The following is a 19,734-nucleotide window of genomic DNA, read 5'->3' on the forward strand; positions in this document are numbered from 1 at the left end:
CAGACAATTTTGGAGCTTCGGTCTGCACAGAACGGCCTGGGGAAGTAAAGAGACCTTGGCCTCTGCTCCACAGGTGGATTTTTGTGAGTCAAACCCTTCCCTCCCTTCTCCACATCCCACCCTCCTCACACGGAGCTGCCGAGGGGCAGGTTCCTCTGGAGCGGGGGCGCTGGGGGCACAGTGAGGGCGCTGCAGCTGCAGGTGTGTGTGAGGACAGCTGTACCCGTCTTCAAATACTCTGTGTTTTTTTTTTTCTTTGGGAAAAGAGAGAAACTTCCTTTTTGTGACACTGCCCTAGACTTCACGGCTCAGGCCCACATCTTCGGAGTGCAATACAAAAAAAAAAAGACAACCGAGGCACGCTCTAAGTGCTGCTGCTGGCCCTGCTCGGTGACCTCTGGACAACCAGAGCAGCCCCGCTGCCCCCAGGCTGCCGCAGGAACCCCGCTGCCCACGCCGTGCGAACCGCCCGGCCGCTGCAGGGCCCCGGGGAGCAGCTGAGGAGCAGGGCTGTAGTAACGGAAACGGTGGCTTAGGGTTTGCCTCTGAATTTGTTAGTGTGTGTTAAAGGAAGCCCCGGCCGGCCAGGTGGCGGCTGCAAAATCTTACGGCGTCCTGCCCTGTGTACCGTACGGTGGGGTCGTGTAGAAAAAGAGTTTCCCGTAGAAGGAACGGAAGACACCACGGGGAAAGGTTTTCTTTGTGTTTGTACAAAGAGTCCCACCGGGAATCCATGGCTTCATTCTCATAAATAACAGGTCCTTAGTACATGTCCTTGTAGATCTCCTGAAGGAGAGGGTGCAGGGAGGTCTCGGTCTCCGTCTTCTTGATCTTCTGCACCAGCTGGGCGTGCTCCGTCACCAGCTGCCGCAGGTCGGCCATCTTCTGCAGCAGCTTGGGGAAGAGGTACTGGGCGTCGGGGTGGTTGGACTGCAGGTGGAACTCCAGCGCCCGCAGGATGTTGTCCTGGATCTCCTCCACCTGCTTCACGTTCATCAGGCCAGGACGGTCTGCGGGGAAGAAGCACGGCAGCGGGGCGTTACGGGGTGGCCCTCCGAAGCACGGGCTGCTCCTGGAGGTGTGGAGATGGAAAACCCTCCCACCACGGGGACTCCAGCCTGGTCAATGGGACAAGGGGAAAAACACGTGCCCTCGGAGCACGTGTCCCACAGCAGCCTGTGAGAAAGGGATGACGCCAGGTCCCAGCGTGCCTGGCATCACTGCCGCGGAGAATCTCTGATGTCAGAACTATTCAGCTCTTCTCCTGCTCCCCTAGGACACCCCTGGCTGATCTAAGCCAGCAAAACCCTTGCTGAAGCTGAAACCCAGCCCTCCCCAGCCTCCTCCTGACTCCCGCAGGGCCGAGAGCAGCCGCTCACCTCCACACAGGATAATGGCAGCCACAAACAGAGACAGGTCACTGTCATCCAGCTCCAGCGCGTTGAACTTCACAGCAAACTCGAATTTGGGCTCCATGATCTCGTTGAAGGGCTTGCGCAGGCTGCGCAGGAACTCGCGGGTCACAAAGCCGTTCCCGTTGGCCACCAGCAGCCCGTCCTTGTTCATGATAGAGGCCAGCATGGCGAAGATGGCCTCGTGCACCCCGTACTTCAGCAAAGTCACTTGGTCGTTCAAGTAGAGGCCGACGAAGCTGGGGATGCTCTTGGCGAACTCGGTGAGCTCCCGCACGGTCTCCACCGTGGTGCACTGGCAGCGGTAGAAGACGTGCACCCCGATCTCCTTGTAGGGGGGAATCCCATTCACCAGCTGCTTCCACACCAGCCCCTTCTCTGCTTGCCACAGGGTGTCCATGTCATGGATCACGAAAGGCTGCTTGAAAGAGAAGCAAGCGGTCAGGAACCTGCCACAGGGACCTGAGCACACACACACGAGTGTGTAAAGCAGTGAGCGCAGGGCGTGTGGAGCCCACGGAGCTGCAGCTGGGAAGTGGTGCACGTGCAATAGCGACAGCAGGAGCGAGGTGCACGTCCTCGCCCAGAGAAGAGCCCCCCTGCGCCGGCTGCAGCCAGCCCCGTTTGCCCTGGGAGGGAACTTACTGGGGTGCTGCTGGCCTTCCCGGTCAAGATACCTCTCGCCTTCTTTTTGGTCATGTTGAAGTTTTTCAGGTAGGCGTTGTAGATGTGCTTGGAGAAAGCTTTCAGGTCGGCCACCTGTGGGTTCTGGCAGCTGATCTCGCTCGCCGTCAGCCCCGCCACCAGCTTCCTCTTCTCTGCCTCCGGCATGCGGCCGAAGCGGATCGCTGCGAGGAGCAAAACAGTGAGCCCCCCAGCACAGCCCCACAGCTCCCATCCCTGCTCATCTGGGTTCTCTCGCAAGCCCCGCTTCTTCTTCCTACATAAACACTTTGGCTTGGCCAGGAACGGGATGGTGACGCCTCAGGTTTAAAGATCCCAGCACAGGAAAGCGACCTGTGTGCACAGCGCCTGCCGGGCCAACCTGGAGGGAAGAGCCCCGTGCCACCAGCCCGCCTGTGCGGCAGGAACAAAGAGCCCCTTCTCGTAGGGAAGGAATGAATGCAAGAGACAAAGACCAGAAGCTTTGGGCTTCAAAGAAGATGATTCCTTGGCAAAAAAAGAGCCACGGGATAAAGTGAGCTCCATCTGGCCTCCCCATGTGAGTCCCTGGGAGGGGGCTCCGCTCACGGGGCCGACGGCCCCACGGCACCCCAGGGGACAAGGGTGGCACTCACCGTTATGTGACATGCCCAGCGAGAGGCACTTCTGGAAGCGGCAGTACTGGCACTTGTTCCTGTTCTTCTTCTGAATCTTGCAGCTCCGCTCACACTTCTCGTACTCCAGCTTCATGCGGATTGTCCGGCGGAAGAAGCCCTGAGAGCAGGCAGCGCACGGGGGGGACCCGGAGCAGGGGGAACAAGGGAACAGCAGCGTTAGCACCCGCATTTTGGGACTGGGCTCATTTCTGATCCCCAGCAGCCTCACAGAGGCTCAGCCCCCTCACCCCCCACGGGGTATTTTCAGCACGAGCAGAGCCTCAAGGCCACGAGGAGAGGTGGGAGAAGGGAGCTGGGTGTGTGATACTGCGGGCAGCCAGCAGGGAGGGATGGAGGAGCGGGCTGTGGGAATGCCTGGCAGGGCCTTGCTGCTAACCCAGCCCCGCTGGCATCTGCTGGGGGGGCGAAGGAATTTCAGAGGCGCAGCCAAGCTGCGGCCAGCGGTCCCAGGGGACGAGCACGCTGCTGGTTTGCAGCACAGCCAGCATCTTGAAAAGCAAAACCAGAGTCCCCAGGCGGGCAGGAGGCTTTGCCTTACAAAGTAAAGCGCGACGCAGAGAGGTTTGGGTCACACACATCTCAGCTGCCTCCTTCAGGACAGTGTTGGTGTGCCTGCCTGTAGGTTCTCCAGGCAGGTTGTGGTTTTTTTTAGTCATTTCATCCTCCATCCCTGCTTTGCTGTGGCCCTGCTTGCCCAAAGAGCCAGCTCGCTGCCCGGGCTCTCAGCTCTGCTTGCTGTTGCCGAACGCAGCCCCTGCAGGGCGGACGCACCTTGCAGCCCTCGCAGGCGTGCACGCCGTAGTGGAAGCCCGAGGCTTTGTCCCCGCAGACCCTGCACTCCACGTTCAGCGCCCCCGAGGCCGCCTCCTCGCAGCCCATCTGCAGTTGGTCCGACAGGGAGGGAGAGGAGCTCTGCGAAAGGTCTGCAAAAACACGAGGGGAGGCATCGTGTTGTGTAGTCACCACAAGCACAGCGTCGCATCTAACCCCGTGGCTGGAGGGACTTCCAGCACTTCCCAGGCTGTCACTCGGGCAGTTAACCTCTGAGATCAGGCACTGGCCACAGGCTGATGCCCTGTACAGAGCCAAGCGTTCCCAGCAGCTAAGAGCCTCCCCATCAGCTCTGATTTCTCCCTCTGGCATTCATGTTCAGGCAGCGAAATCCTACCAGCAGATTTGCCAGGCAGCTGGCACGGGGCTGGCACAGGAACAACAACGCTTCTCTCCCGGCTCCTACGAGCAGTTTGCACCCAGGATTTCCAGGGAAGGTTCTCAGGCACCCCGGGAGCCCTCCCCTCGCCCCCATGCACCCTCCGGGGCACAACCTTCCCCTCCTGGCCTTGCTGCCACCTCCCAGCCTGCTGCCAGTGGCTGTGTGGTGACCGCAGAGAAAGAAATACTTCTCCGTAACTTGGCTCTCCATGAATTATTTCATAAATTAAACCAAGCCAAGCCCCGTTCCCATGCAGACCCGGTGCCCTTTGCCTTGAGCACGCTGTCTGGAGGACGTGGCTGCAGCCTGGATGCCCCCGGGGCTCCACTCACCTGTGTAGCTGCTCGAAGGCAGCGAGCTGTCTGGTCCTGCGCTTGGGTCTGAGGCTCCGCTGGCCACCATCACTGCCTCTTCCTCTTCCTCCTCCTCTTCCCTGACCTCAGGTACTTCCTCCTGTGGTTGTTCCATAATCGATCACCCCTCAGTGCCAAGACTGCAATCCCTGTCATAGCTCTGGCATCATCCGTGTCTAGCCGAGATGGACCCTACCAGGCTGTTGCTTTAGCCTGCGGACAGGGGGAGAGGCACGGTGTCAGGCGCAGGAGCCCTGCTCTGCTCCGTCTTACCCAGGCAGACAAGCAGCCCCCGGGGCTTTTCTCTGCTGCTCTTCAGGGCTCAGGGAAGCAAAATCTTGCTGGGATCGTGTTCGGAGCCCAACAGATCCTGGGACACACACCAGGGACCTGGGGCCGCTGCTCCCTGCCCTGCAGGTCCTGCAGCGGAGACGCTGCCCTGGGCAACATCCCCCAAAGCCACCCATGCCCTGGGCTGTCCCGGTGGCAGCCAAGGCTGAGGTTTGGCAGAGCCAACGCCAGCAGAAAGATCAGGATCCTTCATCTTCAACCTTCAGACTCCATCCCCAGCCACGCAATGCGGGGCTCAGCCTGATGACGGGGCGAGGACAGCGGCTTCTGGGGGCAGGAAAAAAAAAAAGCCCCAGACCCACGCCAGCCGCCCGTGAGACTGATGGCTTCCTGCCGGCCCCTGCCCTCCCGTTCCTTCCCGTCACAGTGCTGGTGTTTGTTTTCACTCATCGTGTTGTAACAGCCCCGGCTCCTCTGCCAAGAGCCCGAACACGCCGCTGCCCCGCCGCACGCTGCCGAGCGCCGCAGCGCGACCGCGCCGGCTGCACGGCCCAGCCCCGTCCCAACCCGGGGCTTCCTGTGGGAGGGTGGCCACGGGCCCCTTTCCCCCACGCTTCCTCTCCTTGTTTGTGCTCGTCCAGCGCCAAGCGATGTGCCGTGGCCGAGGCCGGGCTGTTCCCAGCGCCCCGAGCCCAGCCGGCTCTCGCCCCGTGCCGCAGCGCCTCTGCCTCCAGCCCTGAGCACCTCCAGCCGGGGTGGTGCAGAGCTGCAGCCGTTTCCTTCAAGGAGCTATCAGAAAGCTCAGGATCCGTTGCTTTATTTCCACAGAGCCTCGATTTACAGACACGAGTTCAGCTTTTGGAGCATCCTCGTGCCCACTCCCTGTATAAGCTGCTTGCAGGGTTCTTCCACGAGGGCACCCCGCGTGTCTGTGCCCCACACCCGGTGGCACAGGGCTCACTGCAGGAGGACAGCAGCAACCCACAGCTCCCCGAGCTCGGTTCCTCTCCCACAGCAGCCCCTTGTGCCCAGAGCTCTGCAGCCAGGCTGCATCCAGCTCCCCAGCCCACCCGGGGAAGCCGTCAGCACCCGGCAAGGTCGGAGCTCCCCAGGCCAGCAGCTTGGTGCCAAGGGGAGGACGAACCCTCAAAGGGGAGGCTGGACATTGACACACCAGCACGGGGACCCCAAGGAGCTGCTGCTGGATCACAGCCCGGGGACACCGCTGCGAATTTGGAGCCACGGCTCCTCTGTTTTGAGGAACTGGGACAGGGGCAGGGGGCTCAGCACTCCCCGCCCGCGCCTCCCGGGCAGCACTGAGGCCCCATTCACGGCTCTGTTACCCTTGGCCGCCGCTCGCACACGGGGCAGGGCATCCAGGCAGGAAAACCTAGTCGTCAGGGGTGGAGGGTAACGAGCTGGACCTCGTTAAAGGCTATATATAAACGAACGCACAGACATCGGGGAAAATGCTTCTGCATGGAACAGCAGCGAGCGGGGGAAGGCTGTGGCAGGAGGAGCTGGCCTCCCGTGGAAAGCGCAGCCAGCAGCGCCTTCATGGGCTTGTCGTTAGCTCTCCGTGGCTCTGGCATCCATCAGGAGAGGCAAGCACTTAAACCCTTTGAGGATGTAGTCTCTGCTTCGTCTCATCGGCCCCCAGGGGCTCAGTTTTCCAGCTGTGTCCCTGGCACGCCGGGTCCAGGCAGGGCCTCGTGCCCCTGGCAGCGAGCTCGAACCCCAAAAACCACCAAAGCAACCCCAAAGGACGGTGCCCTGTGTGGGCGAGGATGTTAGGGGAAGGGCAAGGATTCAGGTCCCAGCCTTTGAGAGCGGCTGGAGAGCCAGGGGGAGAAAAGCTCTCGGCAGAAAGCTCTGAATTTATTGTTTTAATATCTTCTGGCAGGCCGAGAGCGGAGGGGCCTGGGCGGAGGGGAGCTGCGGGAGCTGTTTGCACACCTGCCTTTCCCGGAGCCGTTCCCCTGTTTTCCAAACAACGGAGATAGAGGCAGAGGAGGGGGGAGAGGGATTAATTCCAGCCGGCCGGCGGCACCCCCTGCCTCCAGCAGATGAAAGGCGGGCAGGGGCCAGGCCTCCGCGTGGCTGCAGGGGACGTGCGGACCCCAGACCCCTGCGGGACGGGGCAGTGGCCAAACCTGGCTCCACGCAGAGACCGCCGAGCCTTTGGTTCCCTTCAGCTGGATCGCTGAGTTTGGTATAAAGAACAAACCAGCGCTGGCTTGATCAAAATCAGCAAAAAAAGCTTGATTCCTTTTAGTGCTGGATGCTTGTGGCACACGCAGAGAGTGAATGACTGTGCCAGCCTCGGGGATGCTTTATTCAGCCCCAGACACCGGGGAGATTCCCCCCCACCAGCCCCAACAACGGCATTTCCTTCCCTGGGCTGAAGCTGCCTCCCTCTCCATCACAGCAGAGGAGCAGGAGGGGGGAAGAGATCCCTGCCCGGCACAGCCACCCCCTTTTTCCACCCGGCAGCTGTCACAGAGCAGCGTTGGAAAGCCAGGATGGAAAGGAGGACGGGCACTGCGAATTCCTTCCTAAGCGTCTCCAGAAAAATCAGGCAAAGCTGTTCCCTTTCCTCTTCCCACAGGATGGGAACGAGCAAGAGGGCGAGCATCTCGTGACTTGCTCTGCCCCGTTCAAAGCTTTGGCAGCCAGGGACGTTGGGCTGGTTGCTGTGCACGAAGGCTCCTCACTCGGACAGATGCTGCTGGGTGTTCCCCTCACGGCTCCTACGCCTCAAACAGCGCTGGCACCAAGTTTTTCTTTACCAGAAGCAGGAGCTGAGCCCTCTGCCAGGCGGAATGACACGGCAGGAAGACGGGGAAGAAGCGTGGCGCACAGACAAGGGGGAAACAGCTTTAAAAAATTAAAAAATCCTGGCACGCCAGGGCTTGCAAAGTTAAGAGGAGACAAATCTCCAGCCTTGAGCGCAGCACGGACCCGGTGCCTGAAGGCAGAGCTTCTCCAGAGCTGAGCAGGACCCATGTCTTCCTTGCATGCTTTTGGCCAGGCAGCTCCTGGCAGCGAGCTGGCATTTAAGCCTCAGAGCTAGGTTCAGAGACAGCAGAAGCTGCCACACGAGCCAAGAAGCGCCCACTGCCCCCCGGCTGGTGCACGGGAGGGCTGCTGGGGCGATGCGACCACCCTCACAGGGCTGCCCGTGGAGCAAATTAGCACAAGGAGGGGACGTGCGTGGCGACACGGACACCTGGGTGCTGGCAGCCACCGAGGGAGGGAGGAAGTGCTCATAATTAGAAGGACGTCATCTTTAAAGCAGGTGTAGTTTCAAAGAAGTCATTTCGACACGCTGGCTGGGGTGGAGAGGACTCCTGCCCCGTTCCCCTCCAGGGGAAGGCACATTTGTTCCTAATATTTCCATACCGACGGGGATGGAGGCAGCTCCCCGACATGTCCCGGTTTCAGTGTCGCCAGACGAGACTCCTCCCTGGAAGATGGAAGTTTCCAGGCAAAGCAAGGCGCCAAAAAACGTCCCAGCCTCCCAAGGGACGGGTCACAAGGTTGATCCACTCAAAGCTGCTCACGTTTCCCTATGGGAGGTCACCAGGAGCCGTGAAAGGAGACCAATTTACCACGGGAGCACTTCTGGGTTGTGTTTTTGATCATCTGGATGAAAATGTTAGGCAAATTCACAGTCAACAGAAGCGAACCCCTTCGGAAGGATTCTGTTGGCTGTGAATTTGGCACCGGACAGCAGGATTTTGTGTGACACGGCACACACATCAAATGTACCAAAAAACGGAGCTGATTCCAACAAAAATGTGGTGGTTGCTCATTGGCCATTATTTGCAGACATCCCTTGGGTTGTGTCACCGCGTCGGGTATCTGCTGATCGAGGACCAGTTTCTGTTCCTCCTCCTGCACGTCAGCTACTCCTAATAAAAGCCGTGTAAGAGCTCAGCAGATGCTGCAACACAGGAAAGGTAACCCAGAGCAAAAAGTCCACAGAGACAAACACTGAAAACGTGTTTTGTTTTTGTTCCTGAAAGCCCTACACACCTCCTCATTAGCTAACGAGGTCTCGGCAGTGCTCACTCTCCCAGCATTTCCTCAGAAGCCTCGGCCAAGAGGCAGCTCCGTGCAGAAGTGAACTACTGGAGCTGGCGAGGAGGAATGCTTCCCCCTGCACCGCGGCACCCAGCCCTGGCCAGCGCTGATATTCGGGGCCTGAGAGAAATTAAAGCATCTGCTCCAACCCTGCAGATGTCCAGCTCCTTGTCCTCCCTGCAGGCTGTCGGCTTTTCACCAACGCCAGCCCAGCCGAGGCGGCAGCAGGGTGCTGCCCGGGCTGCTATTAGCCGTGCTGTTAATTACTCAGGAACACGCGACGGAGCAGCGCAGGAGATTCCCTCGCTCGCCTCGAGCGGCCAGGCCTGCCAACATGAATCACACATCGCCTGCGTGTTTGAACTCATCCACTTCCTGGCCACTGAGAGAAAAAAAAAAAAAAAAAGTCAAAGAGTTATGAAACTCGCTGGATCCTTCTCTTTTTGCGCCGCAATCGTCCCGAAGAACTAGATCATGTTTTGATCTGAAGGGAACTTCCCACTTTCTCACCGGTGCTGGGCTTCCTTGGAAGAGGGTTAATGCTCCTGCGGGGCTCACCCCTCCACACCTGGCTCTCCAACGCCTTGGATGAGCTGGGATCCGCAGCTCTTTCACAAAAGGGGCGAGAGGAGGGTGGGCAGTGAAGAGCCGAGCAGTCTGGAGCTCTTACCTGAAGTTCTGCTCCATGACCTTCAGCAGCTCCTGCCGCCCCCCGTCCCTCTATTTCCTCCATCACCCAAAATAATGCTAACTGGGTTCTGCAGCGCTTCCTTCCTGCTCCTTTCCTCGCTGCATTAGCTCACAGAGACGGCATGTTTTGGACATCGGTGCCAAGCGTCATTGTTTATTCCCGTGTGAGGGATTTGGACACCTGTTCCCAGTCACGCTCGCAAGGCTCAGCACCACCCCGCGCTGCTCGTGACCCTCTTCTCCCTCTGCACATTCCCATATGAAGCGTTTCCAGGAGTGCTTCCAGCAAACAAACTGGCGAGGCTGGGGCTGGCATCTGCCAAGCGATGTCTGAGTTTTGCTGTCAGCTCAGGACAGCCCGGAGCAGGCAGGGGCAGGGGGTGCGCGTGTCCGGCTGGCTGGGACGGGGACAGCAGCCAGGAAACAAGCAGGTACCCGAAAGGTGACACCACTGGGGCTGCTCAGCACTGGAAACTGCGCAGACGTGGTGCCATTTGAGACGTTCGTTAAGTCCAGTAATGAGAGAGGATCGTCCCCACTCCCGCCAGGGCACAGCGGAGGTGGCCCGAGCTGTCCTGTGATGCTGGGCGATGCGCTGCCCTCCTGCCTGGGGCTGTGCCCCCACGAGGACGATGCTTTGGGGACAGCTTTGAGCTCAGCACGTGGCCTTCAAGCACTGCTGGGGGAGACACGAGGCAGCTCCGAGGGTTTAGTGACAGCAAGAGACCATGACCCCGTGGCCCTGTCCCTCAACATCACCCATTGATCAGATGCAGGCTTCCACATCCCTGCTTCCTCCCTGGAAGTGCAGAGAAGCCACCTGGGAAGCCTTCCCCTTCGCCATCCCAAAAGGAGAGAAGTTTGGCAGCTTGAAACCCATCAACGTGCTGCAAGCTGGGGCTCTCTGAACCCCCGCGCCCCCCGCGTGTCGCTGCAGGGCGCTGGGTTTGCTTACAGAGCCCTCGTCCCCCCGAAGCGGGGCAGGCCACGTGGGAGGATCTGGTTTCAGGAACATCAGTAATTATAGAACAGGGCTGACAGGGAGGGAACAGCAACACGGCTTCCCAAGGCAAACAGCGGGCACGGGCTCAGAGCAACGTTTAAAGGGAAAACCAGGAAAGCTGCAAGCGCAGCGCGGTGCCACTGCTAGCCCTGGAGTCGGAGCGCCCGACTCGTGGCAGCACCTCGCACCCGAGCCTGGCGTGGTTCTTCCCAAAGCCCCAATGTCACCAGGTCACCGGCGAGTGTCGCCCCTGGGGCAATCAGATCCCTGGAAAAGAGACGGGGGCACAGCAAAAATGCGGCAACAGGTCAGGGCGTCCACTGCCCTGAATCACAGGCACGCGCAGGCAGCCCGTCGGCGGGAGCCAAATACCCAAGAGGCCAGGAAGCCCCAGTGCCAGGTGGCCAGAGCTCCCAAATCCAGGAATCACCCTCAAAAACGTTACCAAACCTCAAAAACGCTACCAAACCTTCTCCTCTTTGCAGCCACTGAGATCCCCTGGGCTAAATCTACCGGGCTGTAAGTTTGTTATGCTTATACTTGGGCTCCCAGAAACGCGCTGCGTGTTTTGTAGACCTTAGCAAAAACATCCCGGGCACCAGGCATTCAGCTCTGATCCCAGGACGCAGCTGACAGTGAGCGATTATGCCCAGGCACGAGTTCAGATGATTCAGCAGGGTCTGGGAACACGCGCTGGAACAGAACAAATCTTCGCTTCACCTCTCCTTCGAACGCGGAGCAGGAAAAGACGAACTCTGAGCTTGCTTCTGTCTCCTCACAGACAACTCCAGAGAGCATTAAAATAACTTTGTGTAACAAACTAGTTCAACACCCTCTCAGGAATTTGGAGGAGAACTGTGTTTCCTTACTATTTTTGGCCACGTTCACACAGCGAGAACCGGCCGGAGGAACGGAGGTTTCCCGGCGTTTTCAGGGACTGAACGCGGTCTGGGCAGGACAGCCCCACCAAGGAGAGGAGCTCGGCCTGCTCCTGTCCCTCTGGATTCCTGCCTCAGCCCCTAGAAAACAAAACGCTGGAGCAGGGCATCAGCACCTCTCCTACCACCCTTACGTCCTGGGCACCATCGCAGGTCCGCAGGAGGAGAAGTGTTTCCACAGTCCACCAGCTCTGGTAGCATCCATATAATTAACGTAGAGGCAGAAAGCAGATTTGGGTACCTTCAGAAACATTTCAGATTTGCATTAAGATGATATTTGGACTTAAAATAAAGTTATAAAAAAGCAGACAGGATAGAGAGTTAAGCTTAGGTTCCCATCACTGAGGTGACTGCAGCAAACCTGGGTTATTTTGAAGCCCTCTCACCCGTCCCTTCTTCAGCACGACAAAACCTTTCCTAACGAGACTTTCATTAGCAGCTGCATGTTTCACAGCAAAGTTTGTCTTAACAGATTATCAAAATAATAACAAAAATCCCTATCAGCTCAGGCAGGAGCTCACCTGCCCTTTTGCACCACCAGCACCATTCCCTGTCCCACGCCACATCTCTGCTCGGGGTTTGAACTTGCACCTTCTGTGTTTTGGATGCACAGTTCCAGTTCCCAGATCAGGGCAAACCAAAAACACTTCAGGAGGGCACAGCTTCTGGTTAGCACGAGCATTATCTGCCCGATGCTATCCGCAAGCCTCAAAGGCGTGCTCTGGCATGACCCAGCACCACGAGAAACGTTAACATTTCTGGCTCAGGCTTTCACCCTGACACCTCTTCTCAGCCAGGATTTCCTAAAAACCCCGGCCTCAAAGCCCACGCTTCAAGGCAGGACCTTTTTGGGGGATCCGCAGCGCCCCAACACACACCTGACCCAAAGGGCCCCACGTTCACAAGCTCTCAGCTAAGTCTTGGAGGACCCAGATGTTTTTCAGACGCTGTGATTGCAGCGCTGAACCTCAGAGCATTTCAAGAAGTCATCCCGAAACTAAGACCTGTCTCGAGTCAGTTCTGTTCTGAATTCTTGCAGTCACGCAGGGCTCAGCGAACATCCAAAAATCGTTCATTTTGGGGAAGCTGTTTCACAATCTCCTTGACCAAAAGGTTCACACTGGCATCGATGGCTACACTCGAAACCCTGCTTTGGGAAAGAAATTTCCCAGGCACTCTGCCAACGCAAGTGTATTTCGGAGTGTAAGATTTAGAAAAAAAAAGCAAAATAGCTCTTCTACAGAATAATCCCATTCATGCTCACTACGGAAATCACTTCTGCTTGTCTAGACTTTCCCACAGTCTCAGAAATCATCGCACCAGAGACACGTAGTACGTCTCTGAGGAGTGACACCTCTAGAAAAGCAGAGACAGCCCCGCAACGCCCTGTATAAAAGCAGCTCCACAGCCTGACAGACCGGGGCTATCAGCACAAACCACAGATAAACCAACAGCTCGAAAACTCCACGGGCAGGGCAGCCAGGCTGGGATCTGGCAGCAAAGAAGCCCTCAGCCATAAGCACCGGGACATCATCGTGCTCAATTCAAAAGCGTTTGCGGGTCCCCCCCGGAGGGGTCTGTGAGCCTCCTGTCACGCCAGCCCCTCCACCTCCAAGACCATTTGCAGATTTCCAGTTCGTAATTCAAGAGCCGCAGATAAATCTTTCCCCCAAAGACACGATGTTCTGTACGGAAATGCGGATTTGTCAGCAGGCAAGGCTCTAGAGAGAAAGAGCCCATTAAGATCAGCGAGCAGCTCTGCACAACAATGCCTCCCCGCCCGCTCAGCGTCCTGTGGCTCGTTACAAAACCCTCCCCACGCACTGGGGTTCCTCAGAAGTCCCCGTCCCGACCGCCAGAACACAAACTCGAGGAGATGCTTATACAAAAGGCTGCGTCCCCGTCCAGCTAAATACCTTCGACGTGTCTCGTGGCGAAAATAAATCCACCCCTCGGCGGGGATTTAGAAGCCAGGCGAGGCGTTTGGGCGCGGGGCGAGCACCCCGAGGAACGTCAGCATCCCCACGGGCAGGAGCTGAGCCCCCGGGGCCACGTCCTCCAAAACTATTTCAGCTCTGCAGCACGCCGCGGCGTTTTGGCTGGCAGGGCTGTTCCGGAGGGAGCGATGTTATCGGCGTCGGTGTCAGATCGCGTGTCCAGATAAGTAGGTGAACATTTACCTAAGCACAGCCTCTCGTCTCACATGACCTCCCCGCTCTCGAAGCAGCAATTTCGGTTGTAAACGCAGCCAACTAATCACATTTTAAGTTGTTATACTTTGACGGCAGCAGCCGGCTGAGAGCAACGGGATCAGACCACAATACTTAGAGCAGAGCCCTAAACAAAACCCTTAAAGATCCCGTTCAGAAACCGAACGGGAAGAAGACTCCGAATTCAGATTTTAAAAGAACCTTCAGAAAGTTTAAGCTCACGGCCAAAACTGAAACTTGCTGCAAGCAGGTCACTCTCCGCGGGCTCTTCCTTGCCCCGAATTTTTTTAAAACACAAACAGAGCGAGCGTTTAGGAGGAGCAGGCACAGAAAGGAAGGGTTACCTCTCCGCAGCAGCTGTCCCTGTCCGCCCGCCGGTGCAAGCCCCTGTTCCGTTACCATGTCAGCACGGAGAGCTGAGCAGCGAGGCAATCTGCAAGAGAACACAACACCGAGTTCCCCGGCTGCGCTGAAGGCCAGATATTTATGCCGCCGGGAGAACTGGGACAGATCCAGCGACGGCTCTGAAATTTAAACACCCCCCCCCCCTCCGCCGTGCGCTGCAACCATCTGCTGGGGCGAGTCCCCGGCGCTGCGGGGAGGCAGCGGGGGCAAAGCCCCCAAAATCCCTACAGGGACCCCCGGGAGCTCCCCTGGGGTTTTAGGAGCCAGGAGACCCGCACGGGGACGCTGCCCCGGCCTCGTGGCTGCCACCTGGACAGATTTCCCCAGCTTTTCCCCACCACGCACAAAGTCGATGCTAACGCACGGCTCCAGTTGGAAAAGGCTGGCGTGGCCACGAGGCGGTTTGTTTACTCGACTCGCTTAATCCCTCTTTAGGAGGCTGCCTGCAAGTTCCTGCAGTTTTACTGAACCTCTCCCTCTCTCGGGTTGTAGAAACCGAAGGATTTGACGGAGTTTGGCCCTCCTGGTTTTGCTGATAAGGCTGCAAATACCGCCCGAATTTCAGGAGAGCGGCAAGAGACCACGGCTGGAAAAAAACCCACGGCTTACGAGGCTGAACTGGAGGACTTACAGAAAATATGCTCTATTTTTAGACGCAGTTATGCAGACTAACTGGACTAACGTATTAAACAAAGATGTTGTGAACATGATGCTACTTGAACCCACGTACCCTCCCTGCCGTGACACGGGCCTGGCTGCTCCTCCCACCCCGCTGGAAAAGCCCCGTTCCCTGTCGCTGCCTCTTTTGGGGCAAGGAGACCCCCGGGACGGGGCTGCTTGGCGGGGTGAGGTGGTGATTCCTCTGCAGGCACCAAATCCCACCTTGTGCTGCTCACCCCAGGTGCAGCGAGCACCCAGAGCTTCATCTGCCCAGCATGGCAGGAAGAAAGGAAGCAAATCCTCTGCCCCAAAAAGCCCTGTGCTCCTGGAGAGGCTCCTCGGGTGGGTACGAAGAACGTTTCCTACGTGGCCGAGCAGCCCCAGGCACCTCCAGGGGATGGCACGAGTGTCCCCTCCAAAAACAAGCCCTGTCCTGTGGAGCAAAGCATCAGTCACATCAGGATCTCCCTTCCTGACAGCTACAAATACAGAAAATATGAATGAATACGGAAAATATAAATGACTATAAACACCAAAAACATAAACTAACAGCCTCCCGCGAAGGAAGCGACTGTCCCCGTGCTGCAGGGAAGGGGCTGAGCCGCACACAGGAGCAGAGGGCGAGCCCCCAGCCCCCTGCTGCTCAGGGCCATAAAACCACACACCCCGACCCCAATCCACGGCTGTGCAGGTCCCCTCCCGAAACGGAAGGGTTTTTCCCCAAACGCCCAAGCCCAGGCTTTTTGTTCCCCTTCCTGATGAGGAGAGGCCATAAAGCCATCCCGGCCCCGCTGGTGCGGCAGCAGCAGGCTTCCTGCACCTCCACCAGCAATAAAACCCGGCCCTGACTCGGTGACAAAGTTGAGGGTGTCAACGAGCGCGTGAATCACGCAGCGGGACGGCAGGGATCACACCCCGAGCTCGTTCCCACTGCTGAGAACTGAGTAAATCCCGGGCTCACCTTGCCCTGCTCGCAGGTAGCTGCCGGGGCGTGCCCGTGGGCACTGCTCGCACCTCCCTAACCTGGGAGTCCCGGGGAGGACGGGGAAAGGGCTTCCCCACTGAAAGCAGCGAGGGAAATCACAAAAAAAGAGACCAGGAGGAGGGAGGAGAGGATCACAGACCAGAATTGGGATGTGGGCTGACTTATGGGGGTGACCGCAGCCGTGCTGCCCCGATCCCGCGTGTCTGACGCCTGCAAAGCCCACAGCCCTGCGTGGGGGGCTCCAGAAAAGCCCCAAATCCTGCCCAGGGGGCTCCAAAGCCCCAGTTTCTGCACAGGGGGCTTCCAGCAAAGCCCCTGGCCCTGCATGGGGGGCTCCTACGCCCAAATCCCTGCCCAGGGGGCTCCCAGCGAAGCCCCAAACCCTGCCTGGGGGGCTCCCCAGCATCCAGGGGCTCCACGCTCCGACTCCTTCACGCGTCTGAGCCTCTCTGCTCCTAAACAAACTTAGAGACTTAAACCTGGGCTGAGGTGGAGCCGGTGCTCAGGAGCTTCTGAAAGCGTGGCGAGGCGAGAAACCCTCCTGAGCACACGGAAAGGGGAGGGCGAAGCAGCTCGGAGCAAGCCCGGGATCCTCGTCTGCAACAACAGCTCCGAGGGGGCCAGCGAGGAAGGAAAAAATGCAACAGGTTGGAAGGGCAAAACAAAGCAGGGAAGCGGGAGGTGAAATTAAACCAGGGCTTGTTTTGAGGTCCTGCCGCCTCCTTCTGCACGCTGCTTTACCTTTCACCTAGGACTTTTTTTTTTTTTTTTTTTTTTTTTTTTATACGAGTGTTTTTTAGGTTAATTAAGAGCTGGAGGCAGCCCAGCCAGCACCACCCTGCCGCTCTCGGCTGGGGTCACAGACACAGCGCGGAGCTGGGACCCTCAGACACCGCATCCCCCGGGGTCCAGCAGCCCCTGTGCTTCCCCTGCCATTTATTTTTTATTTTTTTTCAGCAAAAATCCTTTATTTAGGATCTCAGCCACGGGAAGGGGAGCAGAGCACGGGGTGGCATCGCCGGTTCCCCACCCACTGGCCAAGCCACGCTGCTGGCCCCAAACTGGGCACCCCCCTGCCCCCCCCCCCCAGCAGCCCCCCCGGCTCCGTCCCCCTCCGTGACCACTGAGGTACCACCCACGAGCCCCCTGGGACCCCTAAGGGGTGGGGACACCCGGCACAGAGCCCCCAGCCCCCAGCTTCTCCTCCTCAACACCTGCCCTTGGGGACAGCCCCCCCCCCCAGCCTCATCCTCGCCCCCCAACCCTGTCATCACCACGACCCCCCCCCCGTGTCCCCTGTCCTTACCATGTCCCCTCCTCGCTCTTCCCCAGTTCCCCTCAGGACAAGCACCCCCCACACCCCAATGTCACCCAGCTGCCCCCAAACCTTACCCACCCCCCCCAGGACCCCCAGGGCCCTGTCACCCTCATAGAGCCCCCCCCACACCCCCCCTCATCCCCAATCTCACCCCCCCCACCCCCCCGTGCCCCTCTTGCCCCCTATATCCCCCCATAACCCTTATGCCCTCCAACCCCCCCCAAACCCCCCAGGTCCCCCCCAAACCCTCACATCCCCCCCAACCCCCCCCACCCCCTACATCCCCCCTGTGCCCCCCACACCCCCCTTGTCCCCTATACCCCCTACACCCCCTATATCCCCCTCACACCCCCAACCCCCCCAGGCCCCCCCCAAAACCCTCACGTCCCCCCCTCACCCCCTATTCCCCCAAACCCCCCAATTTCCCCCCAACCCCCCCGTACCCCCCTACACCCTCACATCCCCCCAAACCCCCACGTCCCCCTACACCCCCTATTTCCCCCAATTTCCCCCATGTCCCCCCCCCCACCTCACGCCCCCCCCCGCTCTCACCTCCCGCCGCCGGCCCCAGCTCCGCCGCCGGCGCCCCCCCCCTCCCCCCCCCCCCCGCCCCCGGACGTCACCGCGCCCGCCCTGACGCCACCGCCCGGCCCAGCGCCCCGCAGCCAATCAGCGCCGCCGGCTACTCGGGGCCGCGTTGCCATGGCAACGGCCCAAGCCCGCCCCGCCTCTCTCGGGGCGCCCCCTGGCGGGAGCGGGTTCGGGCAGCGCGCGCGCGCGGGGGCTGATGGGAGTTGTAGGCGCGGGGGAAGGGAAGGAGGGGGGGGAGGCGCAAAATGGCGGCGGGGGTGGTGGGGTTGGGGGGGGGAGGAGGGATGTGGGGCTCCTCCTGCACTGCTCAGCACGCCCTGTGCGCTGCTTGCTGCTCCTCCTGGGGTCACAGCGGCTTCATGCTTTGTGCAGGGGGGGCTGTGTGCCCGCACACTGTAGCTGAGGGCTTGGATGAGGCTTTGCACCCTGACACCCAAGGGACGAGCTGGGATGAGCGGTGTGTTTGTGCAGCGCCGGCTCAGTGCCCGCTGTGGGTGCTGGGGAGGCAGCACGGTGCTCACAGTGTCCCTCGTTAATGCAGTAATTAAAGATCCCTGCAAATGTGCAACCCCTGGACAAGGGTGGTGGGCAGGGGGGTGTCGGCGGAGCTGCTGACCTGGTAAAAGAGCCATAAAATCCTAGAAATGTTAAGGGCGGAAAAGCCCCTCAACACCAGCTGGTCTGAGCATCCCCCTGCTGCCAATGTCACCCGCTGAACCTTCATCTGCAGGGTGGCTGGGCCACTGCAAACACACCCCCGTGGTGGTGTTACCCCTGGGCAGCTGTGGGTTTCCCACAGGAGACCCCCCCACACCCCAACTGGTGTGGGGATGGTCTCAGGGACAGGCAGCAGAGAGCCACCGTATCCCCACACCCCTGCGAGCTCTCCTTTTGACCCTTCTGATGTTTTTTTTCCTTAGTCTGAGGCACCAGAGCATGCACTGACGATGTGTGCCTGCTGCTGACACAGGCAAGCTCTGGGTCGGCCGCTCTGGGAGGGTAAGACAGACACGGGCACATCCAGACCTGGCGGCCGAGCAGAGGCAGGTGCTGACACTGCTCCCTCCACGCCTGTCCTTGCGGCAGTGAACATATCCTGCTGCATGGGAATGCGGCTGCTAAGAGCAAAAGCCACATTCTGCTGAGTTGCTTTAAGGAGAGGCGATGCAGCCCAGGAGGTGGGGAGAGGCAATGGCACTTTTCACCACCAGAGTCTCCTGGGGGTTGCGCACAGGGCACAGAGCCCTGCAACAAGGCATGGAGCTGCAGAGATGGGCGGAGGTGGCCCTTTTCCTCCTGGCCTAGGTGTGGTACCTGTCCTGACACCCGATCAGGGAAGAGATTGAGCTAATGGAGCTGTCAGAGGCGGAGGAGCTCTCCCATCGGGGCATTTCTACCCAGCCCATTTCCTTCCCAGTAGAAACCAGTGCTTGGCACCCTCCCTGTACCCGCCCCTGCCTGAGGATCTCACAGGGCTGTGAGCTGTGGTCACCCTGGGAGGCCTTGGAGATCTTCACACTTCAAGGCGACAAAAAGGCCCAGCCCTGGTTGATTTTACCCCAGGGTAATGTGTTGCAACGGCCCAGCTCCACCAGAAAACATGTGGCATGGCAGGTCTTGTGTTCAAGGGGTGGCACGCTGTCACTTGTCACAGAGACAGGCAGGGGCTCCAGAGCTGTGTGAAAACCGTATGGGGCTGCAGTGGTCAGGCACCACTGCTCAGGGCTGCTGTGCTGCATCCTTCACAACCCCCACAGTCCCCAGCACAATGAAGAGGAGGACAGGCGACAAATTTGACCTGCTGCAGTCCCTGCCTGGCAGGGACAGGCCCCCAGAGCCATCGCTGTGAGGGCTGCAGCCACCCGTGCTCCCTCTGTGCATTGGCGAGGCCACCCGGGGACTGGGCTATGGGGCCAGCCGGGCGTCCTTAATGGACACACAGAGCTGCTTTGTCCCAGCAAGGCCCCATCGTGCCACGCAGACCTGAGAAAACAGCCTCTCAGGCAGGCAGAACTGAAAAGAATTGTAAGAAAGGAGCACTGTAAAAACTAGGGGGAGGAAGAGCTCTGCGAGCAAACGCTCGAAGCCGCACAAGTAGGAAATAGATCGTAATCTCCCTAACGAACTGAACTGCAGTTAATCATCACGACCAACTGTGAATCTGGGGTTGATGCAAGGGTTTGCTACCAGTGGCTGTTTTCAGAGGGGACCCTTACGTGAACAGGGGCTCTGTGCCTCA

The 19,734-nt window shown here is 59.1% G+C and overlaps 1 protein-coding gene across 2 annotated transcripts; it reads right to left on the reverse strand.

The window, feature by feature from the left end:
- Positions 1 to 241: 241 nt before the first annotated feature.
- On the reverse strand, positions 242 to 14,200 carry PPARD (peroxisome proliferator activated receptor delta). Of its 2 annotated transcripts, none has more exons than XM_032203253.1 (7): positions 13,881 to 14,200; positions 4,298 to 4,531; positions 3,524 to 3,675; positions 2,711 to 2,849; positions 2,058 to 2,260; positions 1,380 to 1,833; positions 242 to 1,010 (listed from the first exon to the last, which is right to left on the reverse strand). In XM_032203253.1, exons 2-7 carry the CDS (start codon positions 4,431 to 4,433, stop codon positions 763 to 765), a joined length of 1,332 nt encoding a protein of 443 aa, XP_032059144.1. In that variant the 5' UTR covers positions 4,434 to 4,531; positions 13,881 to 14,200; the 3' UTR covers positions 242 to 762. The 2 variants fall into 2 exon arrangements, with proteins under 2 accessions (XP_032059144.1, XP_032059145.1); XM_032203254.1 differs by having other exon boundaries at positions 1,380 to 1,830; positions 13,881 to 14,198.
- Positions 14,201 to 19,734: the final 5,534 nt, after the last annotated feature.

The sequence above is a fragment of the Aythya fuligula genome, chromosome 25, assembly GCF_009819795.1.
Source record: "Aythya fuligula isolate bAytFul2 chromosome 25, bAytFul2.pri, whole genome shotgun sequence".
Classification (NCBI taxonomy): Eukaryota; Metazoa; Chordata; class Aves; order Anseriformes; family Anatidae; genus Aythya; species Aythya fuligula.

Bases quoted from the DNA above. Each gene is read 5' to 3' on its own strand.
- PPARD (XM_032203253.1), bottom strand. From the start codon at position 4,433: ATGGAACAACCACAGGAGGAAGTACCTGAGGTCAGGGAAGAGGAGGAG. The intron at 3,676-4,297 runs GTGAGTGGAGCC...GTGTTTTTGCAG, and splicing joins GCCTTCGAGCAGCTACACAG to ACCTTTCGCAGAGCTCCTCT. The intron at 2,850-3,523 runs GTGCGTCCGCCC...GCCTGCTCTCAG, and splicing joins ACGCCTGCGAGGGCTGCAAG to GGCTTCTTCCGCCGGACAAT.